Source organism: Mobula hypostoma, chromosome 11 (genome assembly GCF_963921235.1).
Source record: "Mobula hypostoma chromosome 11, sMobHyp1.1, whole genome shotgun sequence".
In the NCBI taxonomy this organism is placed as follows: domain Eukaryota; kingdom Metazoa; phylum Chordata; class Chondrichthyes; order Myliobatiformes; family Myliobatidae; genus Mobula; species Mobula hypostoma.
In genome coordinates this window covers 111,015,357-111,041,111 of record NC_086107.1, presented here as the reverse complement: position 1 = coordinate 111,041,111, position 25,755 = coordinate 111,015,357, and the positions used below count along the sequence as shown (strand labels likewise).

General features: G+C 43.6%; 1 protein-coding gene across 1 annotated transcript in view; it reads right to left on the bottom strand.

Annotated features, from left to right (window-relative positions):
- LOC134354104 (glutamate receptor ionotropic, NMDA 2B-like) overlaps window positions 1-25,755 on the bottom strand; it is a 614,023-nt gene that overhangs the window by 88,190 nt on the left and 500,078 nt on the right. The window contains exon 6 of the mRNA XM_063062883.1: window positions 2,876-2,990. Within this exon, the coding sequence (XP_062918953.1) occupies window positions 2,876-2,990 (115 nt within the window). The remainder of the gene's footprint in view (window positions 1-2,875; window positions 2,991-25,755) is intronic.

Here is a 25,755-nt window from a genome sequence, read left to right as displayed (position 1 = left end):
TTACACTGAGGTTGGGTAGGAATACAACTAGAGGTCATGGGTGAAAGGTGACATGGTTAAGGGGAGCATAAGGGGAATCCTCTTCATTCAGAGGGTTGCGAGAGTGTGGAACAGGCTGCCAGTGCAAGTGGTGCATGCGAGCTTGATTTTAATGTTGAAGAGACGTCTGGATAGATACATGGACGGTAGGGGTTTGGGGGGCTATAGTCCCAGTGCAGGTCATTAGGAGTAGGCAGGTCAAATGGCTTGGCATGGACTAGATGGGCCAAAGGGCCTGTTTCTGTGCTATGACCCTATGACTCTATAAACAGACTCAAGAACAGCTCCTATCCCACTTTTAAAAAGCTGTTGAATGGTTGCCTAATATAAGACGGACTCTTGACCCCACAGTCTATAAAACCCTGCTTAGACCACACTTGGAATATTGTGTTCAGTTCTCATTGACTCATTATTGGAAAGACGTGGATGTTTCAGTGAGGATACATAGGAGATTTACAAAGATACTGTCTGCATTGGAGAGAATATCTTATGAGAATAGGTTGAGTGAGCTAGGGTTTTTCTCTTCTGAGCACACGAGAATGTGAGTTAACTTAATAGAGGTGTACAAGATGATGAAGCATAGATCAAGTGAATTGTCAGAGATTTTTTTTCTCAGAGTGGAGATGAGGGGGCTTGGTTTTAAAAGGATTGGAGGAAAGTATAAAGAGGATGCCAGAGGTAAGTTTTTTTTTTACATAGAGAATGGTGGGTGTGAGGAACACACTGCCAGGGGTGGTAGTAGGGGCAGATACACTAAGGACATTCCTTTTTCAATATTTTTATTGATATTATATAAATTACATGACTACAAATACAAAATTCATAAGGATACAAGTAAATAATACGAATTACATTATATTTAAATCACAGTAATATGATCACAATATCCCGTATTCCAAATCAATCATGTATAAAAAAATTGAATTATGAAATGAAATAGAATAAAATAATTGTATTTTATTCAAAAAAAAATCTATCCCCACTACCAAAATGAGCTGGTTGGTAAAAAAAAGAAGAAAAAAGAAAAATACCTTACCATATGATATTATAATAATAATGGCTCCGATCCATACTTTAATAGCAGTTCAAAGATTGTGAAAATAATTCAGAAAGGGTCCCCATAACATTAGAAAATCATGTTTAGAATCAGAAATTGAACAATGAATCTTCTCTAGATCAAGGCACAACATAACGTCAGATGGCCTTTGAACATGAGTGGGTGGGGTAGCCTCCTTCCACTCGAGCAAGATCACCCGCCCGGCCATAAGAGACATAAAGGCCAATACCCGCAAATTAGATGGCTTCAGTTTAGTTGCACTATCCTCAACAATGCCAAATAAAGCAGTCAAAGGACATTTAAGAGATTCTTCAGTACCTGGATAATAGAAAAATGGAGGGCTATGTGGGAGGGAAGGGTTAGATTGATCTTAGAGTAGATTAAAAGGTCAGACAACATTGTGGGCTGAAGGGTCTGTTCTGAGCCGTGAAGTTCTATGTTCTATATTCTGTGATCTAAGTCCTTGTCTTGCACCCCAGGTCTGTCTTCACTGCACTTTCCCTGCAACTGTAACACTTTACTCTGCATTTTGTTCTTGTTTTCCCTTGCACTACTTCAATGCATGGTTGTAATAGCTGTAAAATGTTTTCACTGTACCTCAGTACACATGCCTATCATAAACCAATTTACCGCTCTTCTATCTTGTCCCAATACACAGACCCGGGGCCCTCCCTACCGCACTGAACGCAGCTTCATAATTATGACTAGTCATGGACCAGATATTCCCAGGACACAGTGGGAATGTTGTGTTGCTTCAAGGAAGTTTCAAGTTCATCCTTGAATCACTTTTATCTGTCCAGCTGGCAACCTCCTCTCCAAACTAAGCCCAGAAAGGAGTCTCTGCCTCAGAAGTCTGTTCTCAGGCGTTTTCCAACTGACTAGGCCATAAGTGCTGGACTTTCTGACCTGGGAGAGGACACTGAAATTGCTTCGGTTACCAGTTCAGAGAATTTGGAGGACTTTAACAGAGGCTACCTAGGCAGTTTGAAATGTCTCTTGTATGTAGTCCAGGTCCCAGAATGAAATAAGAAGGCACAGATTTTTGTGGAAGGCTTGAGACCTTTTCCTCGACGGAACAAAGACTGTGCTCCCTTAAGGCAGTGACAAAACTCCAAACAGCATTTTGTTGTTAGTGAGGTGCTTTGGGCGTCTACACTCAGTGGCCATTTTATTAGGCACATCTGCTCGTTAATGCAAATATCTAATCAGCCAATCACACGGCAGCAACTCAATGTATAAAAGCATGCAGACATCGTCCAGAGGTTCAGTTATTGTCCAGACCAAACATCAGAATGGGGAAGAAGTGTGATCTAAGTGACTTTGACCATGGAATGATTGTTGGTGCCAGACTGGGTGGCTTGAGTATCTCAGAAACTGCTGATCTCCTGAGGTTTTCATGGACAAGTATCCAGAGTTTACAGAAAATGGTCTGAGAAACAGGTTAAAAAAAAAATCCAGTGGGCGGCAGTTCTGTGGGCGAAAATACCTTGTTAATGAGAGAGGTCAGAGGAGAATGGCCAGTGTGGTTTAAGCTGACAGGAAGGCGACAGTAACTCAAATAACCACGTGTTATAACAATGGTGTGCAGAAGACCATCTCTGAGTGCACAACATGTCGAACCTCGAAGTGGATGGTACAGCAGCAGAAGATCACAAACATACACTCAGTGGCCTCTTCATTACATACGGGAGGTTCCTAATGATTAGCATGGAAATGCAAATTATGTATTTATTTGCATCTTGCATATTCTTTGCAAAACAAAATCAACGAAGCCCTTACCTTCTCCCACAGCCGCTCTCTGTTGAGTAATATGATTACTAATTTGGGGTGCATCTGGTACCCATCTTCACTGAAGGAGAGGTTCCTTCCCTCAAAACTTACATTCATAAGGTATCTGCAAAAACAAGAAGCAAAGTGAAAGGTAAATATCAGGCATGAGGACCTGTTCATGGTAGGTTTCAGACACTATTTACCAAAGCACGAAGTGTTAGAAGCTCCAAAGTAAACAACAACACAAGAGCCTGTGGGTTGAAGCTCTTTATAGATCCAACCTCCATATGCGTTTACATCCCCACTGTGCACAATGCTATTTTCACGATACCAGTGCAGTGACTGTACTTAGTAATCTCCCGTTCTGCTTGGTTAAAAGCACAAGGTTGAATTTCTATGTAAGGTCATTGCCAGAAATGTTAATTCATTTTCTCCACCTACTGACGCTGACTGACCTGATCAGTATGTTCAGCACTTTCTCCTTTTTGGTTTTGTACCTCCAGCATCCAGAGTAAACTGGTTTCGTATATGAGTGCAGTACCTGCACATTTAGCCACGTGATGCAATGTTTCAGGCCTGGGCCTGAGAGCAAAAAATGATCCGACAGTTTGGCCGATTTAAGCGCTGAGCCAGTTAAAAAGTCAAGGCAACAAGACCGAGGGCGGAGGATGTTCTGGTGTTTAGCTCTCTAATCCAGGAGGATTACCCGCCTCAGCACCGAACTGGCTCCGTGGCTGTGGCCTGCAACCTGCAACCATCAGGTTCCTGAACCAACTGCAACACTGGGCTAGCTCTGTGGGCTGTGGGCGCACTCTCAGGGACACCACAGTTCATGTTCTGTGTGTTATTTGTTTACTTTTTATTGTTTGCACAATTTGTTCTTTTTCCCCCACATGGGGTGTTTGACGGTCTTTGTAGTGTGGGACTTTAGTGAGCTCTATTGTGTCTCTTTGCTTTGTGGCTGCCTGCAAGGGGACGAATCTCAAGGTTGTATATGATACACATACTTTGATAATAATGTACTTTCAACTTTTGATCTTTGAACCTTTCCCTTGCAGGTTCCTCCAATTCCGCTGGTAAACTGGCCGGGGATCTTACAAACTCAGACAGCAAGCTGAGTTACATGCCAAGGGAACGGTTATCTATGAGGGTTCTGGTCAAGAAGGTGGACTGTAAGGATAGCAGTAAGGGAGGAGAGGGAATTGAGGAACCAGGGAAATAATGCAGGTTTTGGTTTACACATTGTCACCAACCCAGAAAACTGGAAAAGCTGACAGGCAAAGACGTCAAGAGCTCAAAAGTAGCTGTGGCAGAGGCCTGTGAGTCAGCCTCATTTTAAGAAGCCAACTTGCATCTCCATCCATATTGGGGAGCTGCTTTCCCTCTGCCCCGCTCATTTCATTGAGGCCTTTGACTTTCAGTTTATGCCGTGGCAAGACATTGTACGTGTATACACAGAGCTCCCAAAAGGTCCTGCCATTTACTGGAGTTCAAGTTCAAGTTTAATTGTCATTCAACCGTACGTGACACAACCAAACAAAACAATGTTCCTCTGGAGCCAAGGTGCAAAACGCATTACCAACAGCACGCAGCACATAAAGTTACAATAGCAGAAAAACGTAGTCACTGTATATATATATATATATATATATATAGTTCAAGTTCCTGAGGGTCACGGCCGGTAGACTGATGGCACAGCACAGTCATCGTCGTGCGCTACTGCTGCTGCAGGCGAACACAATCCAACTTGTCTTTCACTGAGTGACCTTGTACTTTCCTCCTGCATTTGACTCCCAAATGCACCACTTCACATTTATCCGGATTAAACTCCACCTGTCTTTTCTCCACCCAAATTATAGCCTTTGACACTCTCCCTCATGATCAACAAACTCCAGCAAATTTCTATTCATTTGCAAATTTATACATTTCATTGATCACATGCCAAACGTCATCATTCCGTCTGCCACAAAAGGTGGGATTTCCTGGGGGCTACCCATTTCAATTTAACTTTCCATTGCCATTCCGACACGTCTGGCTATGGCATCCTCTTGTAACTACACTCACAATGGAGAGGCAACACCTCAGATTCTGTCTGGGTAGGCTAACACCTGATGGAATGAACATTGATTTCTCTAACTTCCAGCAATTCCTCCTCCTTCCTCCATCTCTCTTTTCACATTCCCTTATCTTCTCTCCTCTTCTCCTCACCGGCCCATCAACTTCCTCTTCTGGACCTCCTCCTTCCCTTCCTTCAATGGTCCATTCGCCACTCCTATCAGATTCCTTCTTCTTCAGCCCTCTACCTCATCCACCTATCACCTGCCAGCTTGTACGCCTTCCCCACCCCCACCTTCTCATTCTGGCTTCTTCCCCCTTCTTTCCAGTCCTGAAGAAGGATCTCAGCCTGAAACATCAACTGTTTTCTCTTTTCCATGGATGCTGCTTGACCTGCTGAGTTCCTCCAGCTTTTTGTGTGTGTTTGCTCTGGATTTCCAGCATCTGCAGAATCTCTGGTGCTATAGATCCCCGTTTTTTTTTTTTAGATTCTGGATCCTGCATGGTATCTGAGCCAGTGCAATCCAGCTTTATTCGTCACAAGGACATCGAAACATGGAGTGAAAGGCATCGCTTTGCGTTGACATCCAACAGAGTGCAAGGAAGCCCAGAGGTGTCACCACACTTCTGGTGCCAACATAGCATGCCAACCACCTACTAATCCTAACTGTGTGTCTTTGGAATGTTGGAGAAAACCAGGCCACCCAGAGGAAACCTACGTGATCATGGGAAGAATACATAATCTCCTGTCAGACATCAGTGAGAATCGAACCCTGAATAGTAACCACTGGCACTGTAAAGGCCGTGATTGGGTTGCAAGTGCTGGAACACCAAAGTGTGCATAGTTGGCATCCCCATCCAGAAGGCTGTTGTCTTTCTAGAGCAGAGGTTCCCAACCTGGGGCGCAGAGACCCCTCGGTTAATGGTACGGCTCCATGGTAAAACAAAGGTCGGGAGTCCCTGTTCTAGAGGGAGGGAGAACCTTGGGAAAGAGGCAGCGATGTGGAGGCCTCTGTTTAGGAATGAGGTTGGTGGAAGAGTTGAGGCTATATTAGAACGAGATGGGGGATAGGGTTGAGATTGGCAGGAGAGAATGAAATGAGTTTGGGAAATAAGACTGAGTTTATTTTTGAAACCCCCAAGAGGACCACAACCTTGTCGTGGATTGGAGGCTTGCATGCCTAAATGAACAGGAGAGTTTTGCTGGCTGGAGTCAGGGCCTTGTGCTTTGGCTCTTGGTAGGGTCACCAATGCCAAACAGGTCAAAGGGCAGAGGAAAAGCTAAACGTGGTCCACCAGACCTCCAGACTTGGGTGTTCAGCTCAGGGTTAACAACTCTGATTGGTAAAACAAAGTTGCTACGGAAACAGCAATGAAGAATCCTTCTACATCTGAGTGTGTGACGGTTTTCCTGAGTCTCCACCTGGGACTTGCATGATTGACAGTAGTGAAAACCGAGGGGAAGCTAATGGCATGATGAAGCAAGCCCTGAACACCGCCAGTGATGGACGACCTTCTTTGAGGATGAATTGAAGTTTCTTATACTTCCTTATGCCATTGAAAGTGGATGTTCAGCCCCCTGGATCTATGCTGACTCACAAAGCAATCCACAAATCTGTTTCCCTATCAGCTACTCTCTCTCACACATGCTTCAAACTACTTTGATTCTCCCTGTATCCATCTACATGGGGGGTGATTTACAGCAGACAATTACTCTAAGTTATGGAGGTAGTGAACAGTAGGGCACTGAGGAGTGATGTAGAACTAAAGGATCTTGTTGAAAGTGGCGTCACAGGTAGACAAGGTCGTAGAGAAAGCTTTTGTCACATTGGCCTTCATAAATCAAAGTATTGAGAACAGGAGATAAGATGTTATGCTGAAGTTGTAAAAGACATTGGTGAGGCCTAACATAGGGTATTGCATCCAGTTTTGGTTACCTACCTACAGGAAAGATGTAAACAAGGTTGAAAGAGTACAGAAAAAACTTACAAGGATGTTGTTCAGTTTGGAAGACCTGAGGTGTAAGGAAAGATTGAATAAGTTAGAACTTTATTCCTTGGAACATAGAAGATTGAAAGGAGATTTGATAGAGGTATACAAAATTGTGAGGGATATAGATAGGATAAATGCAAGCAGGCTTTTTCCACCGAGATTGGGTGGGACTACAACCAGAGGTCATGGGTTAAGGGTGTAAGGTGAAATGTTTAAGGGGAACATGAGGGTAAACTTCTTCACTCAGAGGGTTTGAGAGTGTGGATTGAGCTAACAGCGCAAGTGGTGCATGTGAACTCAAGTTCAACATTTAAGAGATTTTCAGATAGGTACATGAATGGTAGAGGTATGGCGGGCCATGCTCCCAGTGCAGGTGTCTGGAGTAGGTGGTTTAAATGCTTCAGCATGGACTAGATGGGCTGAAGGGCCTATTTCTGTGCAGTACTTTTCTATGACTCTAGGTACAAATAGGGCAGCTTCACAGCCATCCTATGTAGACAGATATAGTCTTAACCTTTGCTTGCATCTGTTAGATATTTTATTAACAGGGATTCACAAACAAGAAATGCAAAGAGAGAGATATTTCTCCTATTTTTCAACAAGAAAAATACAATTAACAATAACATTTCTTAAATATGTAGGTATTCTAATGAAACCAGTCTACTCCCTGACATGAAATGTACAGTATAGTTACAACCACATATATCATGGTCACTTGTTTTAGTTGGCCAAATATTTGCCTGTGTGGCTGATCTACACAGTAAATGCTATTCCCTTGGGAATTCTGCACTGACAGAGATTAATATCATCACTTGAAGCAAATAATTATTTAAAAGTCTGTCTTTACTGAACCAGCAAAACATCAGTCCCGGTAAAATAAGGCTCATTAGCTTCAATTAATCTAAGAACATCTTACAAACCTGTTTGCATTACGCTTTTAACCAGTAAAGAGGCAACCTCTGGACACACGTACCAGTGGAACTCAATATTTACAAATTTAATCCCAAAGGACATGGCTGCCAGCTTTATCTCACCATTGTCGCCTCAGCAAAGACTGCTCCTCACTTAAAATAATGGTGGTGATGTTCACATTAAAACATCTGAGAGAGCGATGGGATATTAATACGTCAAAAATAGGAAGCTTTGGTCAAGACTGGCTATAGATTGTATGCTGTAATAATAATCTGGGGTGTAGAAAGGTTTTTGTATTTGCATTATAAATCCTAACTATTTTAACAACCACCCAAGGAATTATTTCTTCTACCTAGTCCTATGGAGCTGCTTGAGTCAAGGACAATTCCACAGTGATGCCTGTGTGTGAGAGTTTCACAGTGATGTCAGCGTGTGAGAATTTCACAATGTCTGCGTGTGAGAGTTTCACAGTGATGTCTGTGTGTGAGAGTTTCACAATGATGTCTGTGTGAGAGTTTCACAGTGATGTCAGCGTGTGAGTTTCACAGTGATGTCTGGGTGTGAGAGCTTCACAGTGATGTGAGTCTGTGAGAGTTTCACAGTGATGTCTGTGTGAGAGTTTCACAGTGATGTGAGTGCGTGTGAGTTTCACAGTGATGTCTGCGTGTGAGTTTCACAGTGATGTGCGTGTGTGAGAGTTTCACAGTGATGTCTGTGTGAGAGTTTCACAGTGATGTGAGTGTGTGAGAGTTTCACAGTGATGTCTGTGTGTGAGAGTTTCACAGTGATGTCTGCGTGAGAGTTTCACAGTGATGTCTGCGTGGGAGTTTCACAGTGATGTCTGCGTGTGAGAGTTTCACAGTGATGTCTGCGTGCGAGAGTTTCACAGTGATGTCTGTGTGAGAGTTTCACAGTGATGTCTGTGTGTGAGAGTTTCACAGTGATGTCAGCGTGTGAGAGTTTCACAGTGATGGGAGTGTGTGGAGAGTTTCACAGTGATTTACGCATGTGAGAGTTTCACAGTGATGTCTGTGTGAGAGTTTCACAGTGATGTCTGTGTGTGAGAGTTTCACAGTGATGTCTGTGTGAGAGTTTCACAGTGATGTGATTGCGTGTGAGTTTCACAGTGATGTCTGCGTGTGAGTTTCACAGTGATGTCCGTGTGAGAGTTTCACAGTGATGTGAGTGTGTGAGAGTTTCACAGTGATGTCTGTGTGTGAGAGTTTCACAGTGATGTCTGCGTGAGAGTTTCACAGTGATGTCTGCATGTGAGAGTTTCACAGTGATGTCTGCGTGCGAGAGTTTCACAGTGATGTCTGTGTGAGAGTTTCACAGTGATGTCTGCGTGTGAGAGTTTCACAGTGATATCTGTGTGTGAGAGTTTCACAGTGATGTGAGTGTGTGGAGAGTTTCACAGTGATGTCTGTGTGTGAGAGTTTCACAGTGATGTGAGTGTGTGGAGAGTTTCACAGTGATGTCAGCGTGTGAGAGTTTCACAGTGATGTGAGTGTGTGAGAGTTTCACAGTGTTGTGAGTGTGTGAGAGTTTCACAGTGATGTGAGTGTGTGAGAGTTTCACAGTGATGCCTGTGTGTGAGAATTTCACAGTGATGTCTGTGTGTGAGAGTTTCACAGTGATATCTGTGTGAGAGTTTCACAGTGATGTCGCTGTATGAGAGTTTCACAGTGATGTCTGTGTCTGAGAGTTTCACAGTGATGTGAGTGTCTGAGAATTTCACAGTGATGTCTGTCTGTGAGAGTTTCACAGTGATGTCTGTCTGTGAGAGTTTCACAGTGATGTCTGTGTGTGAGAGTTTCACAATGATGTCAGTGAGAGAGTTTCACAGTGATGTCTGCGTGTGAGTTTCACAGTGATGTGAGTGTGTGAGAGTTTCACAGTGATGTCTGTGTGTGGGAGTTTCACAGTGATGTGAGTGTGTGAGAGTTTCACAGTGATGACTGTGTGTGAGTTTCACAGTGATGTAAGTGTGTGAGAGTTTCACAGTGATGTCTGTGTGAGAGTTTCACAGTGATGTCTGTGTGTGTGAGAGTTTCACAGTGATGTCTGCATGTGAGAGTTTCACAGTGATGTCTGTGTGAGAGTTTCACAGTGATGTGAGTGTGTGAGAGTTTCACAGTGATGTCTGTGTGAGAGTTTCACAGTGATGTCTGTGTGTGAGTTTCACAGCGATGTCTGCGTGTGAGAGTTTCACAGTGATGTGAGTGTGTGACAGTTTCACAGTGATGTGAGTGTGTGAGAGTTTCACAGTGATGTCTGTGTGTGAGAGTTTCACAGTGATGTCTGCGTGAGAGTTTCACAGTGATGTCTGCATGTGAGAGTTTCACAGTGATGTCTGCGTGCGAGAGTTTCACAGTGATGTCTGTGTGAGAGTTTCACAGTGATGTCTGCGTGTGAGAGTTTCACAGTGATATCTGTGTGTGAGAGTTTCACAGTGATGTGAGTGTGTGGAGAGTTTCACAGTGATGTCTGTGTGTGAGAGTTTCACAGTGATGTGAGTGTGTGGAGAGTTTCACAGTGATGTCAGCGTGTGAGAGTTTCACAGTGATGTGAGTGTGTGAGAGTTTCACAGTGTTGTGAGTGTGTGAGAGTTTCACAGTGATGTGAGTGTGTGAGAGTTTCACAGTGATGCCTGTGTGTGAGAATTTCACAGTGATGTCTGTGTGTGAGAGTTTCACAGTGATATCTGTGTGAGAGTTTCACAGTGATGTCGCTGTATGAGAGTTTCACAGTGATGTCTGTGTCTGAGAGTTTCACAGTGATGTGAGTGTCTGAGAGTTTCACAGTGATGACTGTGTGTGAGTTTCACAGTGATGTAAGTGTGTGAGAGTTTCACAGTGATGTCTGTGTGAGAGTTTCACAGTGATGTCTGTGTGTGTGAGAGTTTCACAGTGATGTCTGCATGTGAGAGTTTCACAGTGATGTCTGTGTGAGAGTTTCACAGTGATGTGAGTGTGTGAGAGTTTCACAGTGATGTCTGTGTGAGAGTTTCACAGTGATGTCTGTGTGTGAGTTTCACAGCGATGTCTGCGTGTGAGAGTTTCACAGTGATGTGAGTGTGTGACAGTTTCACAGTGATGTGAGTGTGTGGAGAGTTTCACAGTGATGTGAGTGTGTGAGATTTTCACAGTGATGCCTGTGTGTGAGAGTTTCACAGTGATGTCTGTGTGTGAGAGTTGCAGTCTTGTGAGTACGTGTGAGAGTTTCACAGTGATGTGAGTGTGTGAGTTTCACAGTGATGTCTGTGTGTGAGAGTTTCACAGTGATGTCCGTGTGAGAGTTTCACAGTGATGTCTGTGTGTGAGAGTTTCACAGTGATGTGAGAGTGTGAGAGTTTCACAGTGATGTCTGTGTGTGAGTTTCACAGTGATGTGAGTGTGTGAGAGTTTCACAGTGATGCCTGTGTGTGAGTTTCACAGTGATGTAAGTGTGTGAGAGTTTCACAGTGATGTCTGTGTGAGAATTTCACAGTGATGTCTGTGTGTGTGAGAGTTTCACAGTGATGTCTGCGTGTGAGAGTTTCACAGTGATGTCTGTGTGTGAGAGTTTCACAGTGATGTCTGTGTGAGAGTTTCACAGTGATGTCTGTGTGTGAGTTTCACAGTGATGTCTGCGTGTGAGAGTTTCACAGTGATGTGAGTGTGTGGAGAGTTTTACAGTAACGTGAGTGTGTGGAGAGTTTCACAGTGATGTCAGCGTGTGAGAGTTTCACAGTGATGTGAGTGTGTGAGAGTTTCACAGTGATGTGAGTGTGTGGAGAGTTTCACAGTGATGTGAGTGTGTGAGTTTCACAGTGATGTGAGTGTGTGAGATTTTCACAGTGATGTGAGTGTGTGGAGAGTTTCACAGTGATGTGAGTGTGTGGAGAGTTTCACAGTGATGTGAGTGTGTGAGTTTCACAGTGATGTGAGTGTGTGAGATTTTCACAGTGATGTCTGTGTGTGAGAGTTTCACAGTGATGTGTGTGTGAGAGTTTCACAGTGATGTGAGTGTGTGAGAGTTTCACAGTGATGTCTGTGTGAGAGTTTCACAGTGATGTCTGTGTGTGAGAGATTCACAGTGATGTGAGTGTGTGAGAGTTTCACAGTGATGTGAGTGTGTGAGAGTTTCACAGTCTTGTGAGTGTGTGTGAGAGTTTCACAGTGATGAGTGTGTGAGAGTTTCATAGTGATGTCTGTGTGTGAGAGTTTCACAGTGATGTGAGTGTGTGAGAGTTTCACAGTGATGCCTGTGTGTGGAGAGTTTCCCAGTGATGTGAGCATGTGAGAGTTTCACAGTGATGTGAGCGTGTGAGAGTTTCACAGTGATGTGAGTGTGTGAGAGTTTCACAATCTTGTGAGTGTGTGTGAGAGTTTCACAGTGATGTGAGTGTGTGAGAGTTTCACTGTGATGTCTGTGTGTGAGAGTTTCACAGTGATGTGAGCGTGTGAGAGTTTCACAGTGATGTGAGTGTGTGAGAGTTTCACAATCTTGTGAGTGTGTGTGAGAGTTTCACAGTGATGTGAGTGTGTGAGAGTTTCACAGTGATGTCTGTGTGTGAGAGTTTCACAGTGATGTGAGTGTGTGAGAGTTTCACAGTGATGTCTGTGTGAGAGTTTCACAGTGATGTCTGTGTGTGAGAGTTTCACAGTGATGTCTGTGTGTGAGAGTTTCACAGTGATGTGTGTGAGAGTTTCACAGTGATGTCTGTGTGTGAGAGTTTCACAGTGATGTGAGTGTGTGAGAGTTTCACAGTGATGTCTGTGTGAGAGTTTCACAGTGATGTCTGTGTGTGAGAGTTTCACAGTGATGCCTGTGTGTGGAGAGTTTCACAGTGATGTGAGTATGTGAGAGTTTCACAGTGATGTGAGCGTGTGAGTGTTTCACAGTGATGTGAGCGTGTGAGAGTTTCACAGTGATGTCTGTGTGTGAGAGTTTCACAGTGATGTGAGTGTTTGAGAGTTTCACAGTGATGTTAATGTGTGGAGAGTTTCACAGTGATGTGAGTGTGTGAGAGTTTCACAGTGATGTGAGCGTGTGAGAGTTTCACAGTGATGTCAGTGTGTGAGAGTTTCACAGTGATGCCTGTGTGTGGAGAGTTTCACAGTGATGTGAGTGTGTGAGAGTTTCACAGTGATGCCTGTGTGTGGACAATTCCTGAGTGGAATGCGAGGAATTTCTCCAGGTGCTCTGGCTTCCTCCCATAGTCAAAAGACATACCGTCTTTGGTAAGTAAATTGGTCATTGTAAATTGTCCCATGATTAGTCTCGGGAGTTGCTGGGTGACACGGTTCAAAGAGTCAGAAGCACGGGCACACAAAGGAATTTAAACTGCGCACTAAAGGTTGTCACCATCTACCCCACTGGCATTTTAATTATATTTCACAATCATACACAATCACATTTCCTTTTCTGGTTTCTGATGCGGATGGTGTTGGCAACATGGAGTTTGTGGTGACTTGTCTGCAGGTTTTAGAACTGGCTTATTTATACTGTTTTTATTGAAGAAATTATTCAGTGCGCACATGTTGTTGTCACTGGGCAAAAAATTGCACAGCACAAGATTGTTTCACAAACTGGTCATTGAAATTTAGAGGGAATGTTGGCCAGAAAGGTTCACTCCATCCTGTAATTCTAAGTAAGTAAATTTATTAACAAAAGTATCAAGACACCTCAGCAGAACACAACCGAATCATTTCCTGCCCTTTCTCAAAGAGCTTCCTTCAACAAGGACAACATTGTACTGCTGTGGTCTCACCAATGTTCCATATAACTGTAAAACCACTCCCCTATTTTTGTATTCAACCCCTTAGACATAAGTAACAAAATTCTGTTGGATTTCTCAGTAATAGGAAGAGGATACACAATGGAACGTAGAAGAGGCGAAGTTTGGTGGGGGCGGGGCAATCTTGATTGAACCAAGTAACATCTTGAAGCTCTTAATGGATATGGAGAGGTTATTTGCTTTCTCTGGAGAACCTACATCTTGGGATCATTGTTTAAAACTGAGGACTTGCTTCTTTGAACCAGAGGCAACATATTTTTTTTTCTCTCGGAGGGTTACGCACCTTTGGACTCCTGTTTCCACTCCCCCCTGAGGGTTAGAGTTTTTGAATTTTTTTTTCAGGCGAGAGGAAGAGATGTTCATGAAAAGCAGGGGTGGCACTGTAGTGTGGTGGTGAGCGCAATGCTTTACGGTGCGCCAGTTGTAGGATTGGGGTTCAATTCCTGCCACTGTCTGTAAGATTGCACATTCTGCCCGAGACCGCGTTGGTCTCCTCCAAGTAATTCGGTTTCCTCCCACATTCCAATGACGTACAGGTTAGGGTTAGTGAGTTGTGGGTATGTTAGTTTGGCACCAGGAGTGTGTTGATGCTTACGGGCTGGCAGTACAATCCTCGTTAATTTGATTTAATGCAAACGATGTATTTCACTGTAAGTTTTGATGTTAAAAGTGCAACCTGAATTTATTATCTAAGTACATATATGTGACCATATACAACCCTGAGATTCATTGTCTAGTGGGCGTACACAGTAAATACAGGAAATACAACAGAATCAATGAAAGACCGCAACAACGGGGCGGACAACTCGTGTGCAAAAGACAACAATAGGCTTCAATAGGCACACTTAATGTCAGAGGAATGTATACAATATACATCCTGAAATTCTTTCCTTTCGCAAACATCCATGAAGACAGAGGAGTGCCCCAAAGGATAAATGGCGGATAAATGCTAGAACCCCAAAGCACCCCCGCAACTCCCCCCTCCCACGCACAAACAACAGCAAAGCAACGACCCCCCCAACCCCACCAGCAAAAAAGCATCAGCGCAAAACTGCAAATACAAAAATAAATTTTAAGAAAAAGTAATAATAGTGATAATAAATAAATAAATGTTGAGAACATGACATGACGAGGCTTTGAAAGTGAGTCCAGAGGTTGTGGGAACAGTTCAGTGACGGGGCGAGTGAAGTTATCACCTCTTGTTCAAGAGCCTGATGGTTGAGGGGTAGTAACTGTTCCTGAACCTTGTGGCTCCTGTACCTTGTTCCTGATGGCAGCAGTGAGAACAGCGCATGACCTAGTGGTGAGGGTCCTGGATGATGGATGCTGCCTGCAACGTTTCAACATCTATGACAAATAAAGCTTACCTTTCTCTAGGCAAGGAGATGAAAGACTACTGCAGGTCAAGGGGAAAGCAGAATTGTGGTTACAACAGATCAGACATATTGAAGGGCTGAAGAGTCTTGAACGGCTCCTAATTTGTTCATATCTTTGTATGGAATTGCAGGTTCCATTGTACAGCATCAGCTTTATGTAGGTTTGCTGGCTTATTCTTCAATTGGTGCACACATGGACACACTCAAAATATCCCACACTTGTCAGACATTACTAGTATGAAGCACTATCATCAGAAGACTCACTGTTACACAGGCCCATTGGCTAAACTCCACGTGAAGCCCCTCCATTGGTCTTCTCTCTGACCTGCAGCATTTGCAGTTCGTTACTTGGCCAGAGTGTGGTGTTTCCACTGAGTTCACTTCCATCCTTTACACACTGACTGGAACTGCGTGGTACGTTCTACTGGGCTGCGACAGTTTAACATTTTCTGAGCTGTCAGGTGGGTGCACACCCATTACCAATGGCTGTACTCTTACGGAAGTTGTCTCAGCTTGTTCAAATGGCAAACTCCAAATGTAATCTCCTTCCTGAATGGGGACATCTGAGATGGTGCATGCTCATTCGTACTGTACTGTTGGGGCATTCCCCTCGAGGTACACGCACAGGTTTGGTGTCTTCTCACCCATTCTGGTCTGGTACACTCTCAAACTGCTGTACCTGTACACTCATAGATTGGAATATAGTGTATTGCTCTTAATTGGGACACATTGGGACTAGTGCATTTTGGCCCAATTAAGCAGCTGCCCCAATTAGCTGGTTTCATGGATATAGACTAAAAGTATTTTTTAAAAAAAAAGACAAACTACCATTTAATTGAGTAACAAATTGTGTACTTAAGTGAGATACAGAAGAAATTAGAATGCTGCTAATACTATATAACCAATACTACCAATACTGTACCAATACAGGACTATAAAACCTATGGATTAGTTCTCAATGGAGGAATTCATTTGGTGTACACTGCCATCTTCTCTTGATTGACTGTAAATGAACAAGGTCAGCACAGACACCTAGTGGACTGCCTTCAAACAAAGCATTTGACGTTTGCATCCTCCAAGTCTTCATTTTCATTGTCACATTCAATATGATTGCTGATACCTTCGAATTCTTTGTAGTTCCTAACTGGTTGAAACAGTTAAATCGTTTCGGTTTCACTCCCGACTGTTCCTGGCTTCTCCAAGCCTGAATACTTGAAACCGTGGTGAGCAAAACAGTTCGAAATTGAGTTACTGCTTATTTCTCGCCAACTATCAGAGACAAAAGTCACACTGCTTTTTGAACACAGACACATGCTATTTAAAATTGTTCACTCCAAGCGCAGTGTATTGTCTAAAATGGCCACACAGGTGCACATGACTAACATTAGTTGGAACCTGTTCATCAACAGTGTCTTGTCCCAATGAAGCAGCATAGGGTCCCACATAAATTAAGGGAATTCCGGCTATTTCCTCGACGAGTTTTCTCTTTTGTCAGAGCTGTCCCAAGTAAGCGACTGCCCCTGATGATGTAATCAACTGGAATTCACTGATCGGTCCCCTTTCAGAATGGTGCAGTTTTACAATGCTGTTGTCTAGTACACACACATCCTGAATGGCTCTTTCTTCGATCTGAATGGCTCGGATGGCTGCATTCAGAGTGTACACACACACTCTCTCAGACTGGTGCAGTGTCTTTGATGTACACTCATTTCCCACCAGGAGACTGGCACTGTCTCTCTGACAGACATTCAGAGTTGTGCATCTATCTGGAAAATCATAGACTTGAATATAGAACATAGAATAGTACAGCACAGTACAGGCCCTTTGGCCCACAACGTTGTACCGACCCTCAAACCCTGCCTCCCATATAACCCCCCACCTTAAATTCCTCCATATACCTGTCTAGTAGTCTCTTAAACTTCACTAGTGTATCTGCCTCCACCACTGACTCAGGCAGTGCATTCCACGCACCAACCACTCTCTGAGTAAAAAACCTTCCTCTAATATCCCCCTTGAACTTCCCACCCCTTACATTAAAGCCATGTCCTCTTGTATTGAGCAGTGGTGCCCTGGGGAAGAGGCGCTGGCTATCCACTCTATCTATTCCTCTTATTATCTTGTACACCTCTATCATGTCTCCTCTCATCCTCCTCCTCTCCAAAGAGTAAAGCCCTAGCTCCCTTAATCTCTGATCATAATGCATACTCTCTAAACCAGGCAGCATCCTGGTAAATCTCCTCTGTACCCTTTCCAATGCTTCCACATCCTTCCTATAGTGAGGCGACCAGAACTGGACACAATACTCCAAGTGTGGCCTAACCAGAGTTTTATACAGCTGCGTCATTACATTTCTTACATCATACTTGTCTATTTTTATTAACATCGTGGCATACTAGAGCTTATTTATTGGTATTTTACTTAGAGATACAGTGTGGAATAGGCCCCTATGGCCCTTTGAGCCTTGCCACCCCTTCAACCCCAGATTTAACCCTAACTTAAACACGGGACAATTTACAATGGCCAATTAATCTACCCGGTACATCTTTGGACTGTGGCAGGAAACTGGAGCACCGAGGAAAGTCCACAGAAAGAATGTACAGAGACTCCTTTCAGAGGGCACCGGAACTGAACTCTAAACTCGAGCACCCTGAGCTGTCGCACTAACCACTACACTACTGTGGCACCCAATGGCCACGCGTATTCCGTAAGTTAACATGTAAGTCCACAATGATGCAGTTGTGTATTGGTACACATTACAACTGATTAATTCTTATCAATGTCATTCCAGGTAAGGCAACATTTCACCTCTAAATCTCTAGGGGTCATCTATTGCATCTGACGCTCCCAAAGCAGCCTCCTCTGCACTGGTGAAACCTGTTGTAAATTGGGGGAACATTTTGTTGAGCACCTCTGCTCCATCCAGCAAAAGCGGAGTTTCCCAGTGGCCAACCATTTTAATTCCCATTCCTCCTCTTCTGCCATGAGGAGGCCACTCTCAGGATGGAGGAGCAACACCTCATATTCCGGGTCCTGATGAAGGGTCTCGGCCTGAAGCGTCGACTGTTTACTCTTTTCCATAGATGCTGCCTGGCCTGCTGAGCTCCTCCAGCATTTTGTGTGTGTGTCACTTTGGATATCCAGCGTTTGCAGATTTTCGCGTGCTTCTGACCTCATATTCTGTCTGGGTAGCCTCCAAACTGATTGCATGAACACTGATTTCTCCTTCTGGTAAAAAATATCCCTCCCTCTTCCTCCTTCTTCTATTCCCTACTCGGGCCTGTTACCTCGTCTCGCCCTGCCTCTCAACTCGCCCTGGTGTCCCCCCTTCTTCCTTTTTTCCTGTGGCCCGCTCTCCTCTCCTATTAGATTCCTTCCTCTCCAGCCCTTTACCTTTCCCACTCACCTGACTTCACCCAACACTTTCTATCTATCCTCCTTCCTCTCCCCTCACTTTTTTTTATTCTGGGGTCTTCCCCCTTCCTTTCCAGTCCTGAAGAAGGGCCTCGGTCTGAAACGCCAACAGTTTATTTATTTCCATAGAGGCCGCCTGGCCTGCTGAGTTCCTCCAGCATTTTGCCAGTTCAGTGCATTCTTTACAACACTCTCTCCCACTTAGCATCCTGACAGGTACTGGTTTGCCGATCACCACACTGCCCGATTGGAGCGCTGTCGAACTGCCACTCCTTTCCTGATTTGTCGGCACTCTCAGAGACGGCCATTTACAATCAGAACCGGGTTGATTATCACTGACATACGTCGTGAAATTTCCACTTTTCAGCACAGTGCAACACAAAAAAAAACTACAAGTTACGATAAGAAATATATAAAAAATATAACTAAAGTAGTGCAAAAAGTGAGGGTTGATGGGCTGTTCACAAATTTGTTGGCAGAGGGGAAGATGCTGTTCCTAAAATGGTGTACTTCCATTTCTACAGCGCATTAAACTGCTCGGTTGAGTTACAGCCAATAGCAATATCTGACACTGGTGCTATTTCATTAACACTTTCACAGATTGAAGCAGCTCATCGATGGCCTTAGACCGTTGCTAGCCCCTGCTGCACCACTTCTTCACAGATCGGCAACAGAACACAGCACATCGCAGCAGAGTGCAGGCCCTCCAACCCACAAATACATCTGCACCCCTTCAGCGTCACACGTATTTCATAAGCCATCCTGAAGCTGTACTCCCATCACTACGCTCATCCTATACGTGCTCTGTTATTGTCACGTTATTCGTTATCAAGTGCAGCATCAGAAGCAGGTTTAATATCACCGGCATATGTTGTGAAATTTGTTAACTTTGCGGCAACAGTACAATACATGATAAATATAGAGAAGCAGAATACTGTGAATTACAGCAAGGATATTAAATAGTTAAATTGAATGAGCAGTGCAAAAAATAGGAAATAAAAAAAATTAGTGAGTAAGTATTCATGGGTTCGATGTCCATTCAAAAATCTGATGGCAGAGGGGCAGAAATTAGTCCTGAATTAGTGCGTGCTTTCAGGCTTCTGTACCTCCTTCCTGATGGTAGCAATGAGAACAGGGCATGTCTTTGTCTCGGTATCAGTCCTCTTCCTAGGCCCTCAGCTCCCAATGGAGCGTTGGCCACTGTTGACCTCTGCGGTATCACCATTATTGCAACACCATCGTGTAACTGTCTGCACATTGGTTTACACAATGCTATACACCACACAGATACACACGTTTGTTTCACTCCACTATTACACCATCACTTGGTGCACCCTGATTTTTATGCTATTATTGCACCACTGTAACATTACAGTCTCATTTTACACTCTATATCACCCATATTGCAGAACCATTTGTACACTAGCATTACACCATTACAGCCGTGCGCCACTGCTATGCTCACCTAATAAAGCACCTTATTAGTGCGCAGTTTTGTTACGTGACTATTACACTACCATATGGGTGTACCCATAACATCCACCAAATACCCTGATAGCAGAATCAGATTTAATATCATCAGTGTATGTCATGAAATTTGTTAACTTAGAGGCAACAATACAATGTAATACATGATCATATAGAGAAAACAATAAGTAAGTAAATCAATTACAATAAGTATATATATATAAAATAGTTCGAGTAAAAATAGTGCAAAAACAGAAATAATAAAAGTGAGGTAATGTTCGTGGGTTCAATGTCCATTCAGAAATCTGATAGCAAAGGGGAAGAAGCTGTTCCTGAATCACTGAGAGTGTGCCTTCAGGCTCCAGTACCTCCTCCCTGATGGTAACAATGAGAACAAGGCACGTCCTGGGTGGTGGGGGTCCTTAATGATGGACGCCGCCTTTCTGAGACACCGCTCCTTGAAGACGTCTTGGACACCATGGAGGCTAGTACCCAAGATGGAGCTGACTAACTTTACAACTTTCTGTAGCTCTTATCAATCCTGATTGACGCACTCTCATCATTACAGAAACACACTGGTGCGTCACACTGTTATGTTCAATTCGGGCCCAGCGAAGACAGGACTAAGAGAATGCACAATAACTTTAAAGCACTGATCAGTTTATTCAGCATTCAAGGGAACCTAAGCAACACAATACTTATCTAAAGAGACGCCGGCGGGTCCCTGAGTCTACTGCGGAGCGCTAACCATCCCCAACACCGGTTGTGACACATTTTGGTGCGGAGTGGTTGTGTTTGCTCTCAATTATACTTCTTCTGGGAGGGGGTGTGCAGACAAGTTCTTCTTCCCTCCTCGTTGCTGTGCAGGGCTCAGCAAGGCAAGCGAGTTCCGCCATACCGTAAACTTAGCACAGCATGCTGAACCGTGTTCCGGAATGCTTCAGTGAGTTTGGTTACCCCTCACTCAGTTTCGCATCACAGCTCCTCAGGACGTTTGTCCCATCATTTGGTCTTAGATTTCATCCTTCCATACGCACACATTTTTGTTGCACCAGAATATTGCTTCTTTGTTGCTACATATTAGGGTTAGTTAATAAGACATCATCCAATGTGTTGAGTGAGATAGAAAAAAACACTAAAAATACTATTTATGATTATATTTTTTATTTTTATTTAGTGATACAGTGGGAACAGGCCCTCCAGCAACCCCCCGATTTAAGTCTAGCCTAATCGTGGAACAATTTACAATGGCCAATTAACCCACCAAGCAGTAGGTCTTTGGACTGAGGGAGGAAACCGGGGCACCCGAGGAAACCCATGCAGTCACGGGGAGAACGTACAAACTCCTTACAGGCAGCACACAATAGGCCCTTCGAGCCTCACACCACCCAGCAAACACGGGACTATTTACAATGACCAACTAACCTTCTAACTGGCACATCTCTGGCCCTGTGGGAGGAAACCGGAGCACCCGAAGGAAACCCACACATCCTATGGGGAAGACGCACCAACTCCCTGCAGACGCTGTTGGAATTCAGACATCCCACTTCTCCTTGAAGTTCCAGGAGTCTCCCGCACATTGATAACGGCTCCCTGACACCCAGAAATTATATACAATATCCCGGAAATCAATTTTTTTTGAGAGGGAGAGCGAGAGCGAGCATCCTGATTGGTCTCTCTTCATGCTAAGTGGACCTGTCAGTTTTCTCTGTGGGCGGGCTTTACAGTCGACCTCAAAAATAATGACAGTGTTGCTCGCTGCACTGTTTGCAACAGTGACTTTTCTACTGCCCATGGTGGGTTAAAATGTAAAAGATATGTCGAGGTGAATTGAACAGGTAACATTCATTCATTAGCATAGCTAACGTTATTTAAACTAGCTGGCTAGCTGCTAAGGAGCTACTCTATTGATGTCCTACATGATGAGGCCAAACTCCCTGTAGACTTGCTTAAAGTTGTAACAGAATAAAAAAAAACGACTCCATCAAGCACATAATTTAATGTCACATTTTCTGCATATATCCAACTTGGTTTACAGATTAGACAAAATCACTAAACAAAGTATTACATACACCCTTGGAGGTTGACCGGGGTGGAGGGGTGGGGATATGGGGTTGCAGGGGGCGGGGGTGCTACCTCCCTAAAATGAGTTTTTGCAGGATGGGATGTCTGGGAATTGAACACCAAACTCCGACGCCCTGACTAACCGCGATGCTACTGTAGCACTATAAATGACAACTAAAATTGAGATGAAATCAATAAGAGATTTAGAAACAAATGCAACCACACAGGCTACAAAACCAAAAACGCAACAAACCATGCCGCCAAGACGAATACACAACAAAATGCGACAAATGTTAATGGTCACACAGAGAGCCACTAATGTGGCACGAGAAATAAAATCCTTGTAACGTCTAATGCCCTGGCATTCTAAAATTTGTATGTTTTCAGAAAACCAAGAGCGTCTATTGCCGAGAGTGCTCTACTGCCACTTTGATGCCCTCTTATATTATAGGTTTTACATATTGTAGCATTTACTGTATATTTTGCTAGTAATATCTTACACTCCCTTCACTGTTGCACGCGACAATTTACAATGACCAATTAACCTCCTAACCGCTACGTCTTTGGACTGGGAGAGGAAACTGCAGCAGCCGAAGAAAACCCATGCAATCTACGGGGAGGACGTTCGACTCCTTACAGATGACTCTGGAGTTGAATTCCGAACTCCGACGCCCCAAGCTACCCATTGCCATGGCGCCCAGTCTCAGGTATTATACTAATAAATTGCTATTTACTTAATGCTATGTTCTTAAATATAACACAGTGTGTATTGGAGTCGTATTCAGATTTATTTAACACAAGTACATCGAAACATACAGTGAAATGTGTCGCTTGCATTAGTAACCAATATGCACGAGGAAGTGCTCCAAGTGTCGCCACGCATTCTGGCACCAATATCGCATGCCCATAATGTTCAACACAATACTCAACGCATTCACTGGATTTTCATTGGTACACCTTCCATTTTCCCCTCTTTCATTGGATCAATCATAGACTGAATCCTTTCATTTGTACAGATCAAACCCTTTCCATTCAAGTTGACACATTGGGGATGAGGGAGTGATTGCCAGCTCATTGGGGCATTCTCCCATTGGAACACTCTTACACTCGGACCAGCTCACTCTCAATCGTACAGTCTCGGAGTAGTGCGTACCTCTGGGCACCACTGGATTGATACCCTCTGGTACGCAGTCTCAGACTGACTCAATCCTCAATGTTCAAAGCTCAAAGTAAACTTATTATCAAATACACGCATGTCGCCCTGAGATTCATTGTCTTGTGGGCATTCACAGTAAATACAAGAAACACAGTAGAATCAATGAAAGACCGCACCCAACAGGATGGACAATCAACCAATGTGCAAAAGACTACAAACTGTGCAAATACAAAAAACAACAAAAAAAGTAGTAGTAATAATAATAATAATAAATAATGAGCAATAAATATCGAGATCATGAGATGAAGAGTCCCTGAAACTGATTCCATACATTGTGGGAACAATTCAGTGATGGGTCGACTAAAGTTGAGTGAAGTTATCCCCTCTGGTTCAAGAACCCGATGGTTGAGGGGCAATAATTGTTTGTGAACCTGGTGATGAGGGTATTGAGAGGCTTCTGCACCTCCTTCCTGAGGTGCAAGAACAGAGCATGGAGGTCTTGGAGATAAGGAGAGCAGATGTGAATGACTTTACACATGTTTACGTTATGCTTTGTGGTTTGAGTATCTCAGAAATCACTTATTTGTAATGTACTTGTCCATTCACTCAACATTTGGCTAAACAGGCTACACACAACAGTCCAGCTATGATCCCACCAAGGCAGTTCAAGAGCCTGATGGTTAATGGGTAATAACTGCTCATGAACCTGGATTTCCCCAGTTAAATGTATTAGTGATGCACGCCTCACTGACATAATCCAACATCACTGAACTCTTCACTTCCAGATCACTGCATTCCGTGGGTCTGTTTCAGAATTAATCAATTTGATGCTGGTTTGGAGATCTCTGTTCACACTAGTGAAATGTCACATTCAGGAACAGACCCATTCTCAGACCTGGTGGGGCATGAGATTGGCACCCTCTCATATTACCAGATTAATATCGTCTCCTTGTTAAATCCAGAAATTGAAACATTTTGCAAACTTTTGGTTTGGGACTAGCACACTTCCTACTGCAGCCTCCACAGCAGCATGACTGGATTAGTGTATTCCTAATACTTTCAGAAAATTAGACATTCTTATTGATGTACATCCACACAGGTCGCAATTTCAGCATATCCTCAGACTAGTGATCACTCTCTATTGCTGCAGAGTGTTCGTCTAACGTATCCGCTGATTGCCTCGTTCCCATTAGCCTCCTCTGAAACGCTACATTGCCATTGGGTGCACTTTTATTGGTTGAATCGCAGATGTTGCATTCCTAATGCCTCAATTTCATTGGTACGTTCACAGATCACTTGCACCAATTGGTGACCTCTCAGACCACAATATCATAAATCAAATTGGTACACTTATTTTGAATATAGAGCCCAATTTCGTGATTCCCCACACTGAGGTCTCAATGGTACATGACCTGTTTCGGATGCTCTCTTTGTACTGCTTTTAAATTCAGGTCAGTATATTTTTATAGGAACACGTTCAATGATGCATTGTTGGAGTGGTAAGCAGTCAGGAAGGTGGAGTTTTGGAATGGTATTCTCTTACTCCAATCGGTCACTCTTAAAGGCACATTCACAAGTTGTAGCAGTCACAGACTGAGCACTCTCAATGTGGTACCTTGATATCCCTCTCAGATGATTCAACAATGACTCAGACAACTGCAGGCCCTTGGTAAATGCACTTTCACATTCGATCATACCTACCGGGGCACCCTTCAACAGCACACCCCTAAAATGGCTTAATTTCAATGGTAAGTTCTTAGACACGCTCACTGACATACACGCACACACACACACACAAGCTGTTGCCATAATTGCATGGCCATATTAGCAGAGAGGTCCTGGATATATTACAGTGCCAGATCCTATTATTGGTACTTGTTAACGAGAAATCTCTTAGAGCGTCACAATGCGTTGGAGTTCAACAGTACCTGCTTAAAATGGCTTAGTCTCAATGGTAACTTCAGATTATTACATTCAATGTGTCCCAGTCATTTAGATATATCTTTATAAGTATGCATTCTCATGAACACACTCACAAATTGTTGCCATTATTCCATGCCCACACTGCAGAGCAATCTGCCACTATGGAAGAGTTTCTGGTTACATTATTATTTTGATGCACTCTCATTGATGTTGCTCAGATTTGCACACTCTAATGCAGTGTACTGTCCTCCAGATAATTTCAGATTTTACATTCACACCAAAAAAAAACAGCTGCTCTGTGATTGGTCTCGTTCGGATTAAACTCTCAGAACCGGTGCACCCGCGGTTTGCTGAACTCTCGTACAACGTGGTGTTACCGATACATCACGATCGTTTCTGAATTTTTGCTCTCTCATTTGTCTGCTCTTAGTGATTATTTGAACTTATTTGAAATCTCACATCCATTCCACAACGTGAGGAAGTAAAAATCTTTGCGTTATGACTCCGCCACAATGTACAGACGTGTGAACTTATAAATCTAATGGCTTGGAGAAAGAAGCTGTCGGTCCCGGCTTTAATGCTACGGTACTGTCTGCCAGACAGAAGCAGACAGATTACTACATTTAATCGTGCTCAAAGGTTTATGCAATCAGACTCTTGTATTAGTGCCCATCAGATTAGTTCATCAACTCATTTGGACACGCAAACTGCTGCACTTACACACTAATGCACTCAAATGATTACAGTACTG